Source organism: Amblyraja radiata, chromosome 5 (genome assembly GCF_010909765.2).
Source record: "Amblyraja radiata isolate CabotCenter1 chromosome 5, sAmbRad1.1.pri, whole genome shotgun sequence".
Lineage (NCBI taxonomy): Eukaryota > Metazoa > Chordata > Chondrichthyes > Rajiformes > Rajidae > Amblyraja > Amblyraja radiata.
This window is the reverse complement of record NC_045960.1, coordinates 51360572-51378147: the sequence shown is the minus strand read 5'-3', so window position 1 is coordinate 51378147 and position 17576 is coordinate 51360572. Positions and strand designations below refer to the sequence as shown.

The following is a 17576-nucleotide window of genomic DNA, read 5'->3' as shown; positions in this document are numbered from 1 at the left end:
CCTGCTGGGACCGCATCTGGAGTATTGTGTGCAATTTTAGTCTCCTAATTTGGGGAAGGACATTATTGCTATTGAGGGAGTGCAGCGGAGGTTCACCAGGTTAATTCCCAGGATGGTGGGACTGACATATGATGAAAGAATGGGTCGACTGGGCTTGTATTTGCTGGAATTTAGAAGGATGAGAGGGAATCTTATGGAAACATATGCAATTCTTAGAGGATTGGACAGGGTAGATGCAGGAAAAAATGTTCCCAATGTTTGGGGAGTCCAGTTTAAGATTAAGGGATAGGCCATTTAGGACTGCGATGAGGAAAAACTTTTTCACCCAGTCGTGAATCTGTGGAATAATCTGCCACAGAAGGTAGTGGAGGCAAACTCACTGGATGTTTTCAAGAGAGAGTTAGATTTAGCTCGTAGCGCTGAAGGAATCAAGGGATATGGGGAAAAAGCAGATCGGGGTACTAATTTTGGATGATCTGCCATGATCATATTGAATGGCAGTGCTGGCTCGAAGGGCTGAATGGTTTACACCTGCACCTATTTTCTGTTTCTATGTGTCTAAGTTATACCAGGCATGCACTAGTCTGTGTTGGATGAGAATTTGCTTAGTGGATTGGAGGGGAAGAATTTCCTTCCACAGTAAATATGGCCCCTGATATCAAAGGTAGCAGTGTTGAGCAAAACCAATATCACTGGCTTTCTTCACTCTGGTATTTCCTAGCATAATTCTCCCAGGAACCACTTGTGACCAGGTAAACTAACATGCTGACTGACATACAAAAGGCAATGAGCTTGAATCCACCTCATAAAACCACATCACATTTATGAGGTTGAAACAGATAAATAATATGTTTTTAAACCTAAAGCACAATATTACCCACCACAAGCCTGCTGTGTTCAGTGTGAGAACACAAATCCACAAAATAAAGGTCTTTCTAGCAGTGTCTGTAATCCAAGAGGCACAGGTTACTAGGGAAATTGATGAGGGTAAAGCAGTGGATGTTGTATATATGGACTTCAGTAAGGCCTTTGACAAGGTTCCTCATGGAAGGTTGGTTAAGAAGGTTCAATTGTTGGGTATTAATGCAGGAGTAACAAGATGGATTCAACCGTGGCTGAATGGGAGATGCCAGAGAGTAATGGTGGATGGCTGTTTGTCAGGTTGGAGGCCGGTGACTAGTGGGGTGCCTCAGGGATCTGTGTTGGGTCCACTGTTGTTTGTCATGTACATCAATGATCTGGATGATGGTGTGGTAAATTGTATTAGTAAATATGCAGATGATACTAAGATAGGTGGTGTTGTGGATAATGAAGTAGATTTCCAAAGTCTACAGAGAGATTTGGAAGAATGGGCTGAAAGATGGCAGATGGAGTTTAATGCTGATAAGTGTGAGGTGCTACATCTTGGCAGGACAAATCAAAATAGGACGTACATGGTAAATGGTAGGGAATTGAGGAATGCAGTTGAACAGAGGGATCTAGGAATAACTGTGCATAGTTCCCTGAAGGTGGAATCTCATGTTGATAGGGTGGTAAAGAAAGCTTTTGGTGTGCTAGCCTTTATAAATCAGAGCATTGAGTATAGAAGTTGGGATGTAATGTTAAAATTGTACAAGGCATTGGTGAGACCAATTCTGCAGTATGGTGTACAATTTTGGTCGCCTAATTATAGGAAGAATGTCAACAAAATAGAGAGAGTACAGAGGAGATTTACTAGAATGTTTCCTGGGTTTCAACAACTAAGTTACAGAGAAAGGTTGAATGTTAGGTCTTTATTCTTTGGAGCGCAGAGGTTAAGGGGGGACGATAGAGGTCTTTAAAATGATGAGAGGGATAGACAGAGTTGACGTGGATAAGCTTTTCCCATTGAGAGTAGGGAAGGTTCAAACAAGAGGACCACTTCAGAATTAAGGGACAGAAGTTTAGGGGTAACATGAGGAGGAACTTCTTTACTCAGAGAGTGGTAGCTGTGTGGAATGAGCTTCCAGTGGAAGTGGTGGAGGCAGGTTCGATTTTATCATTTAAAAATACATTGGATAGGTATATGGATGGGAAAGGAATGGAGGGTTATGGTCTGAGTGCAGGTAGATGGGACGAGGGGAAAATAAGTGTTCGGCACGGACTTGTAGGGCCGAGATAGCCTGTTTCCGTGCTGTAATTGTTATATGGTTATAGGTGGGTGTCTGTAGTCCAGGAGGCACAGAGCAACCAGCTTGACAGTGAAACCCTCCACCACCTTCCTGTTAATTCTCTCTGCTTCAGCCTGTTCACTCCACACTGCTGTTACTGCCTAAAACTCCATCTTGTTCCCCTTCTATCAACACATGACCTTTTGATTATCACTTGCCTCTACCTGCCCTATATCTTACTGATGACAGCTTTTTCCACACATTCACCAATCATTTCTAATTTCTCTTTGCCATCCTACATGCCGCTCCGCTGCTACCTTCTGCAACACACACTGAAGTGAAAGCCTGCAGTTATATTTGCTTTCCTAATTGTAATTCCTCTCCAGGCCTCCATATGGTGCTGTAAATATTGAGATCTATCTTTCAGAGACCTCCAGGAAAATGTCAGCATCCGTAGATGGGGCAGAATTTAAAATACAGCATGTTTTTCAAACCTAAGTTAATATTTACAGGAGTGGTGACATATACCCGAGTTTGGACAAAAAAATAGCCTCACACATGAAGTAACACTCTTTCCAGAGAATAACCGGGTCACTTATTGAAGGTGATTATTAGTTTTCATACTAGAAATTAATCATGCAACTGTCTAATGTAAGATATCTTTTTCATGATTTCAGCAAAGACTAAACCTGCAAAACATGAAGGTGAGTGAATATTATAAAATGTTGTGCAGTCCAGCTGCAGTGCAGATAGATTTGCCAGATAGGTTGCCAAGGAGCGATGACTTCCTACAAAGATTTCTATTTGTGTTCGTAGTCAATGCATGTATCTGAATCACTGGGTTCTATGAAACCTGACAAGCTTTTTGTTAATGTACCAGGAGACTTAAAGTACGAGATTTAAAACAAATGTGTTTAATAATTTAAAAAACAACAATTAATGGAAAGTTTAGTTTAGTTTAAAGATACAGCACAGAAACAGGACCTTCAGCCCACTGATTCAGCACCGGACAGCGATCCCCGCACACTAACACTATCCTACACACACTAGGGACAATTTATAATTATACCAAGACAAGTAACCTACAAACTTGTCCGTCTTTGGAGAGTGGGTGGAAACCGGAGCACCCGGAGAAAACCCACACAGGTCACGCAGAGAACGTACAAACTCCATACAGACAGCACCCATAGTCAGAATCAAACCTGGGTCTCTGGCAGCAACTCTACCGCTACCCCACCATCTAGCCCTGTGTTGGTTCTTACATGTTAATTCTTACTATCTTGTAAATATCCCACAATGGTAACAGTTTTGTTATGTTCCTGAATGGTTTAGAATCCCTTAGTTTTGATCTACTGAAAAATTGAACAGTTACTTTATAATTATTGTTTTATTGTGTGTGGACACCTATTGTGCATCATTAATTGGTCCAGAACAGGCTCTTGCTTTGGAGAGACCTCCATTGCTTGTTAGAGACAGAGATTGCCACAGTGTGTCCAGATAACAGACAACCGTGTGGAAATGGAAACTAGGCAGGTTTAGCTCAACCTGCCGACTATTTGCTCTGCTGCAGCTGCTTGTATTTGAGTTTAATCATTCTGCACATGTTCCAACACAAAAGTTTACTTACATCAAAATACAATCTTTTTTTTAGAAAGGAGGGTTTTGCGAGGTTTGCGTTCTAGTCCGTTCAAACAATGTTGAAGCAAGAATACTACCCGGATTCTCTGATGTTTATGTGACAGATAGCAAAGTCTGCGACATTCCCCCACTGCTGAGTTAAATCCTACAGATATGGTTCCAAGTGATTAACTGACAGACCTTTGAGAATCCCAGTAAATGGTTACTGACACCTTGACAGATGTGGCCAAGCAGTAAACAATGAGAGCCCTACCCTGGCATTTCCTTTCATACACCCTACTGACAAGATTCACGGTGAAGTTTATTATAATATTTTGTAACAACTAAACAAAAGTGAATTAAAATGGTGGTATTATAGATTAGAACAACATTCCAATAGATTCAAAGATCTACCAGTCTGACACCACCAAAAGTGCTGAGAATGCTGGATTATCGGAGATTCACTGTGCCAATAAATCTCCCAGTGTCATTGCAATGGGATGCAAGCTCCATTAAATTCCCCAGTGAACTTTGTAAGTTTAAAGGTAGCATGGGAGACCCCGGTCATTTTACAGACAGTGTGGGCACTGGAACTCCAGCAAGGCAGAAGGGGGTCAGTGGCCTTGGGACAGTGGCAAAGGAACTGCGACCTCGGCGAGCTGGAAGGGTGTGTTGAAACTCGGGGACTGGCGACTTCAAAAGAATTGTGGCGAACAATACCCATCGAGCAGTTGCTGAACCATCGGGACTTCCAAACAGTCAGAGGGTGGATTATTAGAGTCTCACTCTTTGTTGGGAACAGCACTCTCACAAGTTCACATTATGTAGGTATGTTACAAAACTTAGCTTCAGCGGCGCTGCAGTTATGACACTGGCCGTGTGCATGACTTTGGCACCTTTAAGAGGGAGGCGGGTTTAAAATGCCTTTTTTCTCCAGCCTGTTCAAATCGATTTTTGTCAGGCTGTTTAGCTGCTGAAGAATAATCGCTCTGACATCGGTTTTATTATGTTTTTTTTAAACTGCACTGGATATTTTAATAGCAGGAGTAAATTAAAAATAACCTTCTAAAGCCGTCAACGCCGACAACGGGGACGGATTTCATGTACGGGACAGGTAAAGGAAAGCCATTTATTTTATATATAAACGTGCTTCTTAGGATGCCTTTAATCAAAATTTTACGTTGCGAAAAGGTGATTTAGGCCCCATACGAACCGGCAGTATTTTTCCTGCCGATATGGGGTCTAAATTCACCGCAAATGCAACGTTCCAAACGATCGCGTTCCACAAAATCCCACTCGCAAGATGATTTAAATGGCCATTAATTTACGGGAATTAAACACTAAATTCCTTCCATTTGGCCTATAAATTCATGACTATGAGATTTTAAAATCATGTTATATTGTGAATTCTTGTGTGAATGTTATTTGGACACTTAGGCTATTTAAGAATGTTAACGTTTTCTTAAGAAATGGATACATGTTTAGATTAGTAATTAAATTTTGTAATTAGCTACAATTATGTAACTAACTAATTATATGCTTTAATTTCAGGTCATCCAAGTAAGATGTTTCATATTTGTTTCAGAATGCTTCAATCTATAATAACTGAAAATGTCATTCAGTTCTCTTAATTTTTAAGAAAGATATGAGGTTTTGACTGTCCTTGATCACAGCTTTTGAGTTAAGTCAATGGACAAGCAATAGGGAGCAAGATGCTAATTTCCGAGTATGAAAATGGCCATAACTTTTTTAATACTGAAGATATGAAAGTGAATTAGGTGTCAAATTAAACTTCTTTTTATGCTTTATCTGATGGGATACATTGCAGACTTGATTTTTAAAACCTCAACATTTTGTAACATTGCTACATTATGGGAGTAGAATTAGGCCATTCGGCCCATCGAGTCTACTCCGCCATTCAATCATGGCTGATCTCTGCCATCTAATCCCAATTTCCTGCCTTCTCCCCATAACCCTTGACACACATTCTAATCAAGAACTTGTCTATCTCTGCCTTAAAAATGTCCACTGACTTGGCCTCCACAGCCCTCTGTGGCAATGAGTTCCACAGATTAACTACCCTCTGACTTGAAGTTCCTCCTCACCTCCTTTTTAAAAGAGCGCCCTTTAATTCTGAGTCTATGATCTCGTCCTAGATTCTCCCACCAGTGGAAACATCCTTTTCACATCCACTCTATCTATGCCTTTCATTATTCTGTAAGTATCATTGAGTCCCCCCTCAACCTTCTATACTCAGATGAGTGGAGGCCCAGTGCTGTCAGATTCAAATTCAGATTCAACTTTAATTGTCATTGTCCGTGTACAGTACAGAGACAACGAAATGCATTTAGCATCTCCCTGGAAGAGCGACATAGCATATGATTTGAATAAATATTTACATTAGCATATATACAGACATAGTGTTTTTCCTGTGGGAGGGGTGTCCGGGGGGGGGGGGGGGGGGGGGGGGGTGATTGGCAGTCACCGAGGTACGTTGTTGAGTAGTGTGACAGCCGCCGGGAAGAAGCTGTTCCTGGACCTGCTGGTCCGGCAACGGAGAGACCTGTAGCGCCTCCCGGATGGTAGGAGGGTAAACAGTCCATGGTTGGGGTGAGAGCAGTCCTTGGCGATGCTGAGCGCCCTCCGCAGACAACGCTTGCTTTGGACAGACTCAATGGAGGGGAGCGAGGAACCGGTGATGCGTTGGGCAATTTTCACCACCCTCTGCAATGCCTTCCGGTCGGAGACAGAGCAGTTGCCATACCATACTGTGATACAGTTGGTAAGGATGCTCTCGATGGTGCAGCGGTAGAAGTTCACCAGGATCTGAGGAGACAGATGGACCTTCTTCAGTCTCCTCAGGAAGAAGAGACGCTGGTGAGCCTTCTTGATCAGAGTTGAGGTATTGTGGGTCCAAGAGAGGTCATCGGAGATGTTAACACCCAGGAACCTGAAGCTAGAAACACGTTCCACCTCCGTCCCGTTAATGTGGATGGGGGTGTGCGTGCCGCCCCTGGACTTCCTGAAGTCTACAATGAGCTCCTTGGTCTTCTTGGTGTTAAGGGCCAGGTTGTTGTCAGCGCACCATGCTGCTAAGTGCTGGACCTCCTCCCTGTAGGCCGACTCATCGTTGTTGCTGATGATGCCAATCACCGTTGAATCATCTGCATACTTGATGATGGTGTTAGTACCATGTACAGGTGTGCAGTCATACGTGAAGAGGGAGTAGAGGAGGGGGCTCAGCACGCAACCCTGTGGAACGCCGGTGTTCAGGGTGAGGGTTGAAGAGGTGTGCTTGTCTAACCTAACAGACTGGGGTCTGTTGGTTAGAAAGTCCAGTATCCAGTTGCAGAGGGAGGGGTCGATGCCCAGGTTACCGAGTTTGGTGATCAGTTTTGATGGTATAATGGTGTTGAATGCTGAGCTGTAATCGATGAACAGCATTCTTACGTAAGTGTCTCTGTTGTCGAGGTGGGAGAGGGCGGAGTGAAGTGCCGTTGAGATGGCATCCTCCGTACTCCTGTTCTTGCGGTCGGCAAACTGATAGGGATCCAGTGTGGGGGGTAGGCAGCTTTTGAGGTGTGCCAGGACCAGCCTCTCGAAGCACTTGGTGATGATGGGGGTAAGTGCAACTGGGCGGAAGTCGTTGAGGCTTGCCGCAGTGGAGTGTTTTGGCACTGGCACGATGGAGGTGGTTTTAAGGCACGTGGGGACAACTGCTTGGGCAAGTGACAGGTTGAAGATGTCAGTCCAGACGTCTGTCAGCTGCGCAGCACAGGCCCTGAGCACGCGCCCGAATATGCCGTCAGGGCCAGCAGCCTTACGTGCATTAGTCCTACTCAGTGCCACGTATACGTCGTAGGGGGTGAGTGTGAGGGGTTGGTGATCGGCAGGTAGCACAGCCTTGATGGCTGTCTCTAGATTGTCCCTGTCGAAGCCGCTATAGAAGTGATTAAGCTCCTCAAGGAAGGAGGCGTCGCTGGATGTGGGGGTGGTGTTCGTCATATGCTAACCCACTCATTCCTGGAATCATTCTTGTAAACCTCCTCAGGTATGGGGCCCAAATTTGCTCACAATATTTCAAATGCGGCCTGACCCTCGCTTTGTAAAGCCTCAGCATCACATCCCTGTTTTTGCATTCCAGTCCTCTTGATATAAATAGTAGCATTGAATTACTGACTCATTGAACCACTCACACAGTTTGCTAGTGTGAGTTTTTATTATTTTCTCTGCAAATGCTGGAGTGTTTATGTGAGCAAGAACATCGAGAATAATTCCTGAGCAACGTGCCCTTCTAGATTTCCTTCACCAGTTCTCTGCATCTATGCAGCTTTTAATCCTGTAGCATGCCTGTCAAATTTCCGGTACTCATACAGAGGAAGTTCTGCCTGCTGGATATAATCTCAAAGCATCGTATTGATTAAGCTAAGGTGTTGTTGTCAGATAATCCAGTTAACATTTCAGAACTTGAAAATATGGTTTCATTTTTATTTTGGGGAATAAATGACTTACACGTCTGCAACAAGCACTTGTCAAAATTGATATGACATTTTTTTTTTAAATTAGCATACTTACCTACTTACCTCCCTAATGAAAAACTCAAACTATTTCAAAAACGATAGAAACAGGTAGCCAAAAATATGCCAATCAAATTGTGGTCTGGGGCATTTAGCCAAAAAGCATCTGGTACCTACTCTCTAATGCACTGTGGTGATTATGCTAATGTGCTGTTAGAAAATGTGGTTAATGTTTGAGAAATGAAAATAAAATGCTCTCTGCAAACAAGTCAATATGATTAAATCTTCTATTTTTGGTTGTTTTGAAGAGCAAGGCTACAGGCAAAATGTAAACCATGAAATACAAAATAAATTTAAGCATGTTAGGTAGTGTCTGTGGAGAAATAAATCAGAAGTAATGTCCATGAAAGTGGAAAAACAAGTTAATTTTAAGTTATATGGGATGAAATTTCACTGATAGAATAAGGTTGTTGTGGTCATCCTACTATATACAGAACTGTCTGAATGAAGGATTTATGAGGGGGTATAATGCAGAGTGTTGGAGTAACTCAACGGATCAGGCAGAATCTCTGGAGGACATAGGTAGGTGATGTTTTGGGTCAGGACCCATCTTCAGAGTCTGAAGAAGTTTCCTGACTCCTGTCTGAAGAAGGGTCCTGATCCAAAATGTCACCTGAGTCTGCAGAAGGGTCTCATTCTGAAATGGCACCTCTCCATGTCCTCCAGAGATGCTGCCTGACCCATTGAGCTATTCCAGCGCTTTGTGTTCTGGGCAAGAATCCGGCATCTGCAGTTCCTTGTGTCTCAATCAATGAGGATGTTTTGGCAGAGAAGACAAGCAAAAGAGCATCTAAAAACAGTGAGATGCAGGTCAGTGCTCTTCAGGAAACCTGAAACAAAGGAAAATGCTGGCAATGCTTAGCAAATGAGAGAATCGTGATTACTTGAATCGGTTCTTGAATGAGATATTCTTAATCAAGTACTTCTTGATTAGTACAGGTGTTAGAGGTTATGGGGCGAAAGCAGGAGAATGGGGTTAGGAGGGAGAGTTAGATCAGCCATGATTGAATGTCTGAATGGCCCAATTCTATTCCTATGCCTTATGACCTTATTTGCTACAGAGATATAAAAACTGAGTTAATATTACAGATGGATAACTTTGCATCAGAATTGTCCTGTTCTGATATAACTAGAGAAACCTACCTGAAACCATTGAATTTATATTCATGTTTGAGGTGCTATTCATCAAGCCTGTTTGAAAGTGCAGGTAACTACATTCACGTAGGTGAGAGTGGGAGTAGAATGGAGGATTAAAGTATCAGGCAACTAGAAGTTCCTAGTTGGCTCTGCTGACTGAACAGAGGCACCTATCCTACAATGGTCATCTTCAACGTAGAACATATATTGTGAGCATATTATGAATGCCGTTTGCTAGATTGACTGACTGAATGGGCGACTTCTGTATTGTATAGTATGTAATATTGTCTTGTCCCTTGCATTTTGAAGTAAATTTGAATGATTTAAGCTTCTGTAAGAGTGGTGATTAAGAAGCTCAATGAACATACCAAAACTGGCCATCTGGTTAAAAACATGAGAGAAAACTGCAGAGTCCAGGAAAATATCAATGGATGGCTCAGCTGGGCAGAAAGATGGTAAACAAATTTCAGTCCAGAGAATTATGAAGTAATGAATTTCCAGAGGAGAAATAAAGCAAGGAAATAACACAGTAAAAGAATGCCAATAAATATTAAAGAAATGTGTATAAATGTCATGTATAAAATCATGAGAGGAATAGACCGAGAAGATGAACAGAGTTCCTTGCCCAGAGGTGAATCGAGGACCAGTGGACATAGGTTTAAGCTGAAGGGGAAACGATTAAATAGGAATCTGAGGGATAACGTTTACACACAAATGGTGGTGGAGGTATGGAACAAGGTGCCAGAGGAGATGGTTGAGGCTGGGACTATCCCACCGTTTAAGAAACAGTTAGACAGGTGCATGGATAGTACAGATTTGGAGGAATATGGACCAAACCACTGTTTGAAGAGAGAGCTAGATTTAGCTTTTCCAGAGAGAGTTAATTTAGCTCTTAGGGCTAAGGGAATCACGGGATATGGGGAAAGAGCCAGAATGGGGTACTGATTTTGGATGATCAGCCATGATCATATTGAATGGCGGTGCTGGCTCGGGGCCGAATGGCCTACTCCTGCACCTATTTTCTATGTTTCTATGCTTCTAAACACAGGCAGGTAGGACTAGTGTAGCTGGGACATGTTGGCTGGTGTGGGCAAGTTGGGCCGAAGGACCTGTTTCCACACTGTATCACTCTATGACTCTATGAATTCTGTAAATGAAGAACATTGATATGCATGCCACTGATCTCCAGCAGTAGCATAATGGGTGAATAAGAAAATGTAAGCAAGACTTTCAGTTATTGATGGCATAGAGCAGAATATCTTGCTGCCGCTGAGTATAAATCTAATTAGGCCACAAATAAATTACTTCATACAATGCTGATGACCATCGTTCAAGAAGAATGTGACACATAGCAAAGGGGGATAGGTGGATATTGGGGCTATTAATACTTATTTATGAGGAAATAATTGCCAAGCTGGGATTGTTTTCTTTGCAACAAACAAAACTTATTTGTGATTTAACAGAGACACATAAAGTTATGAAAAGCCTAGATGGGGTGATTAGGAATAACTCATTTCCCTCAGCAATAAGTGGGGTGCATTGATTTAAAGTCTAGACAGTAGAAGGTTTTTAAGGAAGTTGATAAAGAAATAATTCACAAAAAAAAAGTAATCAAAGTCTGCAACTCCCTGCCTGAAAATATTGCAGGGGCATAATCCCTGAAAACTTTTGAAATGTATCTGCATGAACAAATGGTATAGTGTAATCAATATGGGACATAGTAGGACATAGATATTTTTGTTGGCATAGACCTAATGGTGTTTTTCTGAGCTTTAATCTTATATAATTCTCTGATCCTGAGTTCTAAAGGCTGTCATGTTACAAATAGTAATACTGACTGTAATTCACACCCCAATGAAAGATATTTATGAGTTATTTGGCATTTGAAACAATTTATGAATGTAACCTCTTTTACTTGTCACAATAATGCAAAAGCAATTCATGATCTTAACTTTGTTTTTATTTCAATACTTTGACCAGAAGTTGAAACCACCTTATGTCATTAGCAAGAGATTTTGATAACCAGACCTCATTTACGGTGTTTTTTTCTAGCAAGTTACCTACTGTTTTAAATTGCTAGTATTGATATTTATGGTTTAGACCAAATGATAAATATGAGGGAATTGATCATTTAGGATGAATGCAATGACAGAGTAATAAAATGAAGAGATTCACATTCTCATGGATATGGAGGGAATGGGGAATATGGATCATGTGCAGGCAATAGAGATTAGTTTATCTTGGCATTATGTTCAACACACACGAGCCCATTCCTGTGCTGTACTGTTCTATGTTCTATGTTCTTTGTCACGGGGTGAGTTTGATGGCAAACACATCTGTAGATTAATCTTTCTTCATGATGCCCTGTCATCATTTTCAGAGATGCTGGTTCTGCTCTATAGCATGGATAGGATTCATCTCTAGATTGAGGATTACTAAAGTTTATTTGGAGGGGTAATGGCATTATACCCCACTGTTGAATGTAAAAACCTTTGGCTCTTCCAATGGGAACATGAATTATTTTACTTGAAATTATTAGCAATAGTTTATAGTTGGGATGCCTGTTTTTATTTTTGCACTTTTTAGTATCTCTACAGCTTAGTTTCTGATAAAAAGCAAAACGGCTGAGAGTCTAAGGTTAAATTTTGTGTTGTTCATTGAGGCTTTAAAAAAGGAAACTATTTCATAGTAATTAACATTGAACAAGAATGTATGCAGCAGATCAGAACTGTGGCAAAGCAGTAACTACTTGACAGAAAGTTAATCCGATCTGCTGAGGCTTAAACAAGTTAATTGAATACTAGCTTAACAAATTGCACGGGCGGCTTGGTGGTGCAGCGATAGATTTGCTGCCTTACAGCAAAAGAGACCCAGGTTGGATCCTGACTATGGGAGCTATAGGTATGCAGTTACATAGTTCCTTGAAAGTGTCATCACAGGTCGATAGGGTAGTCAAGATAGCGTTTGGTACATTGGCCTTCATCATTCATTGTATGGAGTATAGAAGTTGAGATAGACACAAAATGCTGGAGTAACTCAGCGGGACAGGCAGCATCTGTGGAGAGAAGGGTCTCGACCCGAAATGTCACCCATTCCTTCTCTCCACAAATGCTGCCTGTCCCACTGAGTTACTCCAGCATTTTGTGTCTACCTTCGATTTAAACCAGCATCTGCAGTTCTTTCCTACACATTGAAGCTGAGATGTTATTTTACTGTTGTACAAGACGTTGGTGAGGCCACTTTTGGAGTATTGTGTTCAGTTTTGGTCACCCTGCTATATGAAACATTTGTCCAGTGTTTTAGATTGATAAAGATTTGTAAACGTGCAAATTATTTCACTTTCATTAACTTCCTACTTAACTTGCTGTGAATTGAACAAATTTGCTTTTCTCTTTCTCACTTCTCTTGAAGGGTTCCATACCTGAAAGGTTAACTGTTCTTCCAGCGATACAAAAGTTTTTCAGCATATTCTGTTTTATTTCAGATAAAATTTATTTATGTCTGCATATTTATTCTGATTATTTTTTACTACATCATTATGATTTTAGGAAGAATGGTATTATGTTTTACAGTTGTTAACAATGCTATTGTGTTAATGATTTCAGCAAGGTTTGGTACAGTTGCAAACTGTATTAAAGCAATCATGAGGTCATCTTTTGCCAGCCCTGTTTTCTTCTGGCCTTCTCTATCTTTCACTCTGAAGAAGGGTTCAGACCCGAAACATCAACTATTCCTTTTCTCCAGAGATGTTGCCTAATCCGCTGAGTTACACCAGCATTTTGTGTCTATCTTCAGTTGAAGCAATCAATATGTTCATAATTTTTCAATTGGCATTCCTATCTAAATACATAAACTGTCAATTACAGAAAGGTTTCATTGTGCTCAATCTTAAGTCGATATATTATTTATTTATTTAGTTATTATGCAGATATTAATACATAAATCAGTCCTATGCATGAATTAGTTATATGATATCAGTTCTACTATAAAGTATCTTTATAGTTTGTTAACACACCCAGAAAGTTGTAACTTTGTTATATTCTGCTACCACTGTAAAACCATGGAATGGTCTGGATGTGAATTCTGTTCTCAGGTCACATCAGATAGTACAATAGGCTAGAACGTCGTCTTTTCAATCTTGAACTGTAAGAGTACTTGGATTATATACTTGACTAAAGCATTTATGAGGGTTTTTACATAAATATTATGAAAGATGATTAAGATAAGAGCCATAGAGTCACACAAGCCTGTCAATCCGTCCATGATGCCCCATCTAGGTTAGTCTCATTTGCACAATCTTATTTTCTTAAATGATGACAAGCAAAGAATTGTGCACGCTTAGAGGAATTTGAGGGTCAAATTAACCACTAGGGCTAATATATAAACATTTCAAAAGGCGAATGGAATATTGGAAGGGCCTATTTGTTTGGTACGACTCTATAGTATATATTTCTTGGAAGATAGCTTGTAAATGCTTGTAAATGCAAAATAAATCTGTAGATGCTGAAAATCTGAAGATAAAATAGAAAATGCTGGAAATCAGAAACCATTGGTCAAATCTGCAAGGAGAATCTAATGGAGGGTCTTAGACCTGAAACTCTTTGTCCTCTGATGCTGCCTAACATGTTGCGTGTTTCAGCATTTTCTATAAGATCAGTTGCACAGACTATGTTTACATTCCCCTGCATACAGAAGAGGATATGGTTTTGGGCAGTAAACATGATGACTTTGCAAGAACTCCTAAACTGAATAAAATAATAGATAATCTAAGTTAGACAAAAATGCTGGAGAAACTCAGTGGGTGAGGCAGCATCTATGGAGCGAAGGAAATAGGCAATGTTTCGGGCTGAAACCCGTCTTGGAGTGGAAATAAGCAATGTTTCGGGCCGAAACCCAAGAAACGTTGCCTATTTCCTTCGTTCCATAGATGCTGCCTCACCCGCTGAGTTTCTCTAGCATTTTTGTCTACCTTCGATTTTCCAGCATCTGCAGTTCCTTCTTAAACAGCTAATCTAAGTGGTATGTTTCTGATTACTTTAGGATTTGAGATGAGGGATAGTGAGCAACTAGTACTGTATGCAAGAGTCAGAACAAATTTCACAATATTAAAATTGGAGCCAGGTCATTCATAGATGAAGTCAGCATGTGGGCAGTGAGGGAGTTGCTTTCACAAAGAAAGAGGCAAAAAAACAATAAAAATATCAAAATTGAGCTACAAGGATTTTGTTTGGGAGGTGTGTGGAAAGTTATATATCCAAAACAGGTGGATAGAGTTAATGTAATGATGAACTACCTGAATGAATTAACATGCTTTTGAGTCTTAGACTCATGATTAACTGTGCTTAAATTTCATGGAAATAATTAATATCTGTGTTTCAATAATGAAATAAGCAACGTGGGCTCCAAAGACTGTTCATCATTTACAGCAATTCAACATATTTAAAACAAATAATACATTCAAGGGTATAATGAGATTAGTTGTAGAGGCGACACTGGTTTAATAGCTAAGCTGTCTTCATTCACTCTGGCTTAGTGAAGATGCTGATGCTGAGCAAGGCCATCTGTTGCAAGGCCACCTAAACTGCAAAATGTTACGACCAATGATTTTAACTTGCAGCTTTTAATTTACACCTTCCCTCTTCTTCCTCTTGATATGCTACAAAGCTCACTCAAGGGGATGACGAGCTGGCATGGCAGACTGGAGTACATGCCTCAAGGCAACCACATGCCGAACCAGTTTTAATTTGCCAGTCGCTCGACTGCAGTCTGGGGGATGGACTGCTCTTGGGGTTTTGGTTTCAAACTCACTCTTTGGTTGAGGTTAGTTTAGAGATACAATGTGGAACCAGGCCCTTTAGCTCACAGAGTCCACGCTGACCAGCAATCCCCATACAATAGTTTTATCCTACACACTCGGGACAATTTACAGCAGCTAATTAACCTACAGACTTCATTAAAAAAAACTCTACCACTGCACCACTGTGCTGCCCTTCTGCACAGAGGATTTGTTTTCCATTCATTTTTACCAATCATATCCTTGGCCAATCCCACTTCAACTTTCCAAAGATTTTCAGAACAGTGAAAAATAGAAAATGTTCTTCCTAATCCTCCTCCTCATGTTATATGGCCTAACTCCCACTTTCTCTTCATCATCACATAGTTATCTACTCCCACAATTAGGATATCTGCACTGAGGACATCTAGCAATGGCACAACAAGACTGTTTTTTGCAACTTATCAGCGCATTGGCTCTCTGCTGAAATCTTCATCTGCTCTCAACTATGTTGCAAAAACCTAAAGCAGCACACAAAGATCATCTTATTTATCTGGGATGGAACAACACTCACAATAACTCATGGAGATGTTATTACAGAGTTATTAGCATAAAAATTCCATGGTGCTTTTTAAGATATTGCAAAACATCAAGACAGGAATCCTGCTAACACAAACCTCATCAATTATCCATCCTGGTTATTGTTGTTTCAAGTTCCATGCATGTTCCCTCAAGTTTGCAATGATACTTGATGTACTTATACTGTATATTCACAACATGCATTTTTTATGCATGGTGGAATTATTAGCCCAATGATTGTTTATTTACCTTAACCATTTTCATATCAATGAACTAGGCAGTGTACTTGAACTCATTTATATCCAAGTAAGATTTTCACTTTTCATTCTCGCTTTTCATTTTCTCCTAAGCATTGATGATAATTGAATTTGTCTGATTTCCTGTATCTTTGACAGGAAATCAGCAGAATTCCCACCAGAATTCAAGTCCACTACCTTTAGGTTTTGGGGCAATCTTAGCTATTAACACAGTACCTGGGAACAAAGGGGAAGCCTCCATTGTGTCCGGAAACGTGGCCGTCGGGCAGGACTTCAGGTCATAATGAAGCGCAGGGGACTTCGGCCCGCTCTCCCAACTATCGTACTGGCTAATGTACAGTCCCTTGAAAACAAAGTGGAGGACTTAAGGGCAAGACTGCTTTATCAAAGGGAGCTGAGGGAATGCTCTGTGTTCTGTTACAATACAATACAATTCAATTTATTGTCATTTGGACCCCTTGAGGTCCAAACGAAATGTCGTTTCTGCAGCCATACATTACAAACAAATAGACCCAAGACACAACATAATTTACATAAACATCCATCACATTGCTGTGATGGAAGGCCAAAAAAACTTCTCTCTCCACTGCACTCTCCCCCCCGATGTCAGAGTCAAAGTCAAAGCCTCCGGCGGGCGATGGCGAATTGTCCCGAGGCCATTAAAGCCACGCCGGGTGATGCAAGGTCGCACACCGGGTTCTAGATGTTAGAGCCCCCGGCGTGCGCTCGCAGTCCCGCGGCCATTCCAAGCCGCGCGGGGCGGTGCTGTAAGGCCCCGCTCCAGGAGCTCTTCAACCCCGCAACTCGGGCGGGAGAAGTCGCCGTTGCGGAAGCCCCGAAAAGCGTTCTCCCTCCAGGGACCCGCGGGCTCCCGGTGCCGCCCGCCAGGCCTGCAGTTGCAGCCACCGAATCTCCGGGGGTCGGGCCGCAGCAGCGTCCACCACAGCTCCACCCGCTCTGGACTCGACCAGCTCCGCGACGGTGAGGTGAGTAGTCGGCACCACAGCCCCCGGTCATCCTGTTGGAGGCCGCTCCTCGTTGCAGCCCCAACGACAACGGAGACCCGACAAAGAAAAGGTCGGGTCTCCCGTGCAGGGAGAGATTTAAAAGTTACCCCCTCCCCCCCACACCACCCCCACCCCCCCCCCCCCCCACACACATACCCCAACAAAAAATAACAAAAACTACATAAAAACAAAGACATAAAATAATAAAAACGCAGACGGACTGCAGAGGCCGCTGCTGACGAAAGTCGCGCCGCCCACCGATTTCACAGAGACATGGCTCACCCCAGCTCCCCAGACTCAGCGGTCCAGCCTGAAGGGTTCTCCATCCACCGCATGGACCGTACCCTGGCATCTGGGAAAGGGAGAGGAGGGGGCGTCTGCCTCATGGTCAACTCTGCGTGGTGTTCAGACGTGGCAGTCCTGTCCAACTCCTGCTCTCCACACCTCGAACATCTGGCGGTGAAGTGCCGTCCCTTCTACCTCCCAAGAGAATTCACCTC

The 17576-nt window shown here is 41.9% G+C and overlaps 1 protein-coding gene across 1 annotated transcript in view; it reads left to right on the top strand.

Moving 5' to 3' along the window:
- trdn (triadin) overlaps nucleotides 1-17576 on the top strand; it is a 353412-nt gene that overhangs the window by 322237 nt on the left and 13599 nt on the right. The window contains exon 70 of the mRNA XM_033022051.1: nucleotides 2807-2833. Within this exon, the coding sequence (XP_032877942.1) occupies nucleotides 2807-2833 (27 nt within the window). The remainder of the gene's footprint in view (nucleotides 1-2806; nucleotides 2834-17576) is intronic.